Source organism: Trichechus manatus, unplaced genomic scaffold, assembly GCF_000243295.1.
Source record: "Trichechus manatus latirostris isolate Lorelei unplaced genomic scaffold, TriManLat1.0 scaffold00126, whole genome shotgun sequence".
Taxonomy (NCBI): domain Eukaryota; kingdom Metazoa; phylum Chordata; class Mammalia; order Sirenia; family Trichechidae; genus Trichechus; species Trichechus manatus.
Window position 1 is genome coordinate 7,359,187 of NW_004444062.1, and position 6,170 is coordinate 7,365,356.

Below are 6,170 nucleotides of genomic sequence, written 5' to 3' on the forward strand. Positions count from 1 at the left end.
TTTTTATTCTAGTGGCATGTTCTACACAATAGCCCATCTAAACAGAGTGATGCTCCAAATATGTAACAAGCTCTATGGCACAGGTATGACAGTCCCAACAGAGGCTGGTGTAAACAACTGGTATGGCTGCACTGGTGCATGCTGGCGGAATATCAGCTCTGTATCTAACGAGCAAATGTACCCCTCATGCTCAGCCATGTCCAGACAGTAGCTTACTTGCCTGCACAATCCTCTCCCCTAATATACCTCATCGATATCTTCTCCTGCAGTAGCAGCTTCTAAAGCCGCAAGGGCTTCTGCCACTGCTGCATCCTCGTCCACCATCTCTCCGTTCCTGTCTCCATTGGAAGCATGGACATCCTCCTGCCCATTTCTTGTGTCAACTACAGGCTCGGCCAGAGCAGGATCCTCCTCTTTAAAGTAGACACTTAAAACTTCTGTTGCCATGCCCTCATTGAATGAATCCCAGCTTCCCAACATGCAGGGCATATTCAAGTTATGAAGGAAAATTTGCTTCGGGGGCTCATCCTCAGTATGGTTCTGGAATAGACAATCCTTTTCCTCATGATCAACATTGTCTACTGCTGAGTCCCAAAGTTGTGGGTAATCTGGAGCTGGTATCTGTAAGACATGGTCTTGTACGTCCAAGGCATGACTTTCTGCCTTGGAAGGAGCTCTGGAGCTTCCACTTTGGATGACCTGGGTTTCTTCTGAAACTGGCAGGGCATAATCCTGTTTCCTGGTGCCCTCTCCTTCAAGGAAGGGAAGAGCTGGGTGAACATCATTGTTTGCAGTACTGGCCAAGGAGTCCCTGTCATCATGCTGGGGCCTGGGATTCGCAGTGGGCTGCAAAGCAGCAGCGGGACCAACACCATTGACGGCACCACCAGTCTTCTCCATGCAGTGGTTCCCTCCTGGGTCCCTCTGAGGGAGAGGTTCTCTGTGAGGCCGGCAGAGCTCCTGGAAACTAGCCGTTCTGCTTTGGCTCTCAGTTCTCTTCAAGTACTCATCTTGAAGATCATTTTTATGCACCAGGACTTTACTGCTCTGTTTGTCTTTTAATCTAACAGTGTCGTCTTCATCTAACTTGCAGCTGCTTACTTCATTGACGTAGCCAGGGGAGGACGCTTGCACTGGATCAAAGAAATAGCTGGGGGTGAGAATATGGAAAACCTGTCAGGTTTGCAGGAGGATCAGTACTTTCTACCACAGACTCTGTGTCTTTCCATTATTGCTGTTAATTTAATTTCTATGACTAATTAATCTTTTAAACCCATGTAACCAAAAACCCGTTGCCGTCAAGTAGATTCCGACTCATAGCGGCTCTAGAGGAGACAGTAGAATTGCCCCATAGGGTTTCTAAGGAGCGGCTGGTGGATTTGAACTGCTGACCTTTTGGTTAGCAGCCTAGCTCTTAACTACTGTGCCAGCAGGGCTCCTAAACCTATATAAGTCTGTCTACATCAAATAGATGTAGTTGGTACAAGAACATTCTACCACTACAAACAGATCTTAAGAAAAGATCCAAAACAGGGAGAAAAGAAGGCAAAGTACAAAGTGGTTTTTGGAATTAAAAAAAAAAAAGTAAATAAGATAAATGTCCAATAATAGGGAAATAAATGGTTAAGTAATGATGGTACATCCCCTCAGTGGAATATTATACAGTCATTAAAATGATAGCTATGAAGCCTACAGCAGCATGAAAGATACTTATGATAAATGTGTTTTGAATAATGCCTAACATCACTTTATGCACATATATATGTGTGTGTATATGTATATATACACACACACATAATGTGATGTTAGGCATATATATATAGGTATGTGTATATAAGTAAAAGATATGTATGTATCTGGAATAAAACTAGAATAATAAAGACAGTTTTATTTGGAAGGGGGCAAGACTGTCAGTTAATTTTATCCCTTTATTTTATGTGGCATTCTATGCATATCACCAATATTTTCATAAAATAAAATATGGACAAAATTAAAAGCACACATGTGGCTGGGGCGATTTATTTTCAGTGATGCAATTTCATACATCCTCTGAAACCTAAGCTTTTCTTTGTGTTGAAGCACCCTGGAGAAATGTAAATTCAAGCCAAAGGAAATTCCGTCTCAGAGAATGATGGCATTCTCAACAGGCTCTGACGAGTGACCAAAAAGAGTTTAAAAATCTAGGCCATACATCCTCTTAAATGACATCAAAGCAGTTCCAACCTTTTAATTTATTGCCAATTTCAATCATGTTCCAAGCTGAATAAATGCACTGAATCCATGCGTGGTCTCTAAAAGTGACCACAAATTCCTCTGTTCAGATGAAGTCTTTTTCAACTTTACCTTTGTATCATTTTACAGCAAGTGCACCCCATCTGGATTATTTTTTGTTACCATCTGGAAAAGAAAATATAACAAGGAGAGAACATAGTGAATAATATGGTAATAGGAATTAATATTTTTTATTTCCTAAACATTCAAAATTAGTAGAGTCATAATTTTGGCAAAGGGGCAACACGTGGATGGAGGGTAGAGGGGCACTGGTTACTAGGAACTCCTTCATGTATCTAACGTCACCGATTCAGAGTTCTCAAACATTTATTGACACTTATCCCTGTGCCAAGCCCTTTCACCAACCTATGAGTTATGTATTTTCATCCCCATCTCACAAATGAGGAAAACATGGGTTGAAGAGTGCTGGAGAGTGAGCTGTGGGGTGGAGGCTCTGAAAGGGATCTGTGTCATTTTTTAATCCATTACCTTCTACGGAGGACAGAGGAACCCTTGTTTGTGTTCGTGCCAGCCATGTCACGCGGGTGTAAAGAATATGGGCTTTGCGGACAGAATACCTTGGTTCAGAGCCCAGCTCCATCTCTTACTGGCTTTGTGAGCATGGGCCTCGGCTACTTCATCTGTAAATGGGAATATATGTACCTTATGGTGTTGTTGGGGGATTATAGGAGTTAATATTAAAAAAAAAAAGCACAGTCCTTTGCCTAGTACATAGTAAACACTCAATAAATTGTATTACTCAGCCCTGTTTGGATACACCAAAAAACCAAACTCATTGCTGTCAAGTCAATTGACTCATAGTGGCACGACAGGACAAAGCAGAACTGTCCCATAAAGCTTCCAAGGCTGTAATCTTTTTTTTTTTTTGAATAAAACTTTAGATGAAGGTTTGCCAAACAAACTAGCTTCTCATTAAACAGTTAGTACATATATTGTTTTATGACAATGGTTAACAACCCCATGACATGTCAGTATTCTCCCTTCTCAACCTTGGGTTCCTATTACCAGCTTTCCTGTCCCCTCCTGCCTTCTAGTCTTGCCCCTGGGCTGGTGTGCCCCGCCCCTTTAGTCTCATTTTGTCCTATGGATTTGTCTAATCTTTGGCAAAAAGGTGAACCTCTGGAGTGACTTCATTACTGGGCTAAAAGGGTGTCTGGGGGCCACACTCTCAGGGTTTCTCCAGTCTGTCAGGCCAGTAAATCTGGTCTTTTTTTTTTTTTTTGGGTTAGAATTCTGTTCTACATTTTTCTCCAGCTCTGTCCGGGACCCTCTATTGTGATTCCTGTCAGAGCTCAAGGCTGTAATCTTTACGGTAGCAGACTGCCGCATCTTTCTCCTGCGGAGTGGCTGGTGGGTTCGAACTGCTGACCTTTTGGTTAGTACAGCTTTATCCACTGTACCACCAGGGCTCCTCTACTGTTTGGATATATCATATTGGGGGGTGGGAAGGAAGCCTTGCACTAAAGAAAGACATAACCTAGTTGTAAGAACATATACATACAAACAAGATCAGTAACAAGGTAGTACTCGATTCTGGAATAAGGGGCAAATGGTGTATTTCTAACAACCATGACACTAACTGAAAGGCATAAACCCCAAGTGCAACACAAGTGCCACAGAGAGAGAAATCAGTGGGGGCTTACCTAATAAAATGCGTGTACAACCATTTACTTTTTCAAAGCACTCTCACTTAAATTACCCCATTCTTCAAGCCCATGGTTTTGTCCCCAGTCTCTGCTCTCCACTTATCTCCATTTTCTGCTAATAATTCATAGTTCAGCTGGATAAATGGGATAAAAAGCAGTACATCCACCCCTCCCCTTCCCCCAGCACCTCCTCCCACTCTCTTACCCCCTTGCCCCTCCACAACCTGATCTAAAATCCTGCCACTTTCCACAGTACTTCTGTTTTTCTTGTACTTTGTTAAAACAAAACAAAACAAAAAATCAATCAGGAGGATAGGTGGCCAAAAAAAAAAAAAAAAGTCAAAGAAAAAAAGGGTTTTGAAGTGTTTGAGAAGCAGAGAGGGCAGACTGTGGGTCATAATAATGTACTTGAAGCAATAATAAAATATTGATCATTGAAAAAACATCAGGTAGGTCCACTTTATGATGGTGGCTTCAGGTTGTATGTGGGGACAGTTTTCTTCTGAGAGGAAGAGAGGAAGATGCACGCCTTGAGTGACACCTTGTGTTCCCAGCTTCCTGGAGGCCGAATGAGCTCAGCCCTGGCACACTGGCCAGCTTAGAGCCGGAGTGTCTATCCTCATCTTCTGCTTGTGTGGCCGCAGCCACAGGAGCAAGGAGCATGGAAATGAAATGACTGCTGAGATAGCCCAACTCAAAAACCACCACTTCCTCTCCTCACAGAATTTACACATTGTCTGTGGATTCAGGAAGCCCTCCTCCCTAGGAAAACCACAGGATCTGTATTTTTTTCTTCAAAGCCATGTAATTATAAAGGACATTTTGATAACTCTTACCCTTTTAGGATCAAATTTCCGGTTTGGTTTCTCTCCCCATCACCTCCCTTGAGGGCATACTACATTGATTTCCTAAGCACCTGGCCCCATACCTGAGGGAGTTGTGGCTGCACCTCTCCCAAGTGCAGTGACAACAGGCCTCTTCCTCGAACAAGGTTGTACGCTCTCACCTCACCCAGGTGTTCCTTCCCCAGTGACATCCTTTCTCTCAAGAGACAGGCTCTAATGTCCAAGGTTGTGCGACTCGCTGCTGAAAAGGGTGGGGACTAATGTATTTACACCCCACCCCTGTGTGGCCAGTATCTACAGTTAGGCTTCCTTGGACAACGGGCCAAGATATTTATCATTATATGATGTGTAATCTCAAAGTCAATGCATTTCTCTTTTCATATGTTGCTCCCACACAGGGACAGATTACCCAATAAGCAAGGATAATGAAAGATGTAGTGAAACTCATTTGAAATTGTACACAGAGATTAGTAAGTAAACACAAGTAAGCCTGTGCGTACCTTGCTTACAGGTTAATCTGTCCCTGCTCCCACACCCATATCTTGTCTTTAGCAAGTTCTATTTCCAGGTGCAAAAAGAAAATACTCCTCATTCAACTTGATACATGGAAAAAAAAAATGCTGCTCTTTTCAAGTAAAACTGAATTTAAAATGGACAGTTTATCTGATTTTTTTTTCTTCCACTTTGGACAGCTAGCTTAAAGGTGAGAACTCAGGTTTTGGGTGCTCTTTTTTACTGAACATCATAAAAATTTGCTTTCTTTTTGGAGTATAAAAAAGCAACAGAGAAACAAAGGGCAAATCTCTCACAACCATCACCTGGTTTACACAAGGGAAAAGCAAATACCATTAGGATGGCTGTGTTCACCGACTGCTGGCACCTCTGCTTGAGTCCTGTCTGGGGATTGACTCTGCCTGGTGTTTTGTGTTAAAGTTAAATAGACCTGTGTTTGAAAATGGCCATGTGAATGCCTGTCAGTTAGGGGTGAAGTCTCTTTGCTGGAAAATCCAGTTTCTCAAGGGGAGTAGGGAGGGGAGTAGGGTCGATGCAGGAGGGGGAAGGGAAAGGTGGGGGAAGGGCAGGAGTTTTCTAATGAGGTGGAGAAATTGGCTGAGTATTCACCAGGAAGGCAAGGGAATATAGAAAAAGGTTCAACACATCTGGAAAAGGCTTACTGTTTAAAGTGATAATCTCAAAGAATAACAGGGACTGGTCCAAAGGATGTAGGGACCAGTTTGTAGAGGACCTACTGGCCAAATATGGAACAATTTGAGCATCAAAATAAATACTACTAGAAAGGAAATAGTAAAGATCAGAGCAGAAATAAATGAAATAGAGAACAGAAAAACAATAGAAAGAATCAACAAAACCAAAAGTTGGTTCTTTG

At 42.4% G+C, this 6,170-nt stretch overlaps 1 protein-coding gene across 1 annotated transcript; it reads right to left on the reverse strand.

Moving 5' to 3' along the window:
* Positions 1-237: 237 nt before the first annotated feature.
* CUNH4orf19 (chromosome unknown C4orf19 homolog) lies at positions 238-2,375 on the reverse strand. The gene is made up of 2 exons (XM_004384686.1): positions 2,344-2,375; positions 238-1,150 (listed from the first exon to the last, which is right to left on the reverse strand). Exons 1-2 carry the CDS (start codon positions 2,373-2,375, stop codon positions 238-240), a joined length of 945 nt encoding a protein of 314 aa, XP_004384743.1.
* Positions 2,376-6,170: the final 3,795 nt, after the last annotated feature.

What these genes read in the sequence shown, in the direction of transcription:
- CUNH4orf19 (XM_004384686.1), bottom strand. Translation starts at nt 2,375, where the DNA reads ATGGGGTGCACTTGCTGTAAAATGATACAAAG. An exon ending in TGCTGTAAAATGATACAAAG is followed by an intron (nt 1,151 to 2,343) that starts GTAAAGTTGAAA and finishes TCTCACCCCCAG; the next exon opens with CTATTTCTTTGATCCAGTGC.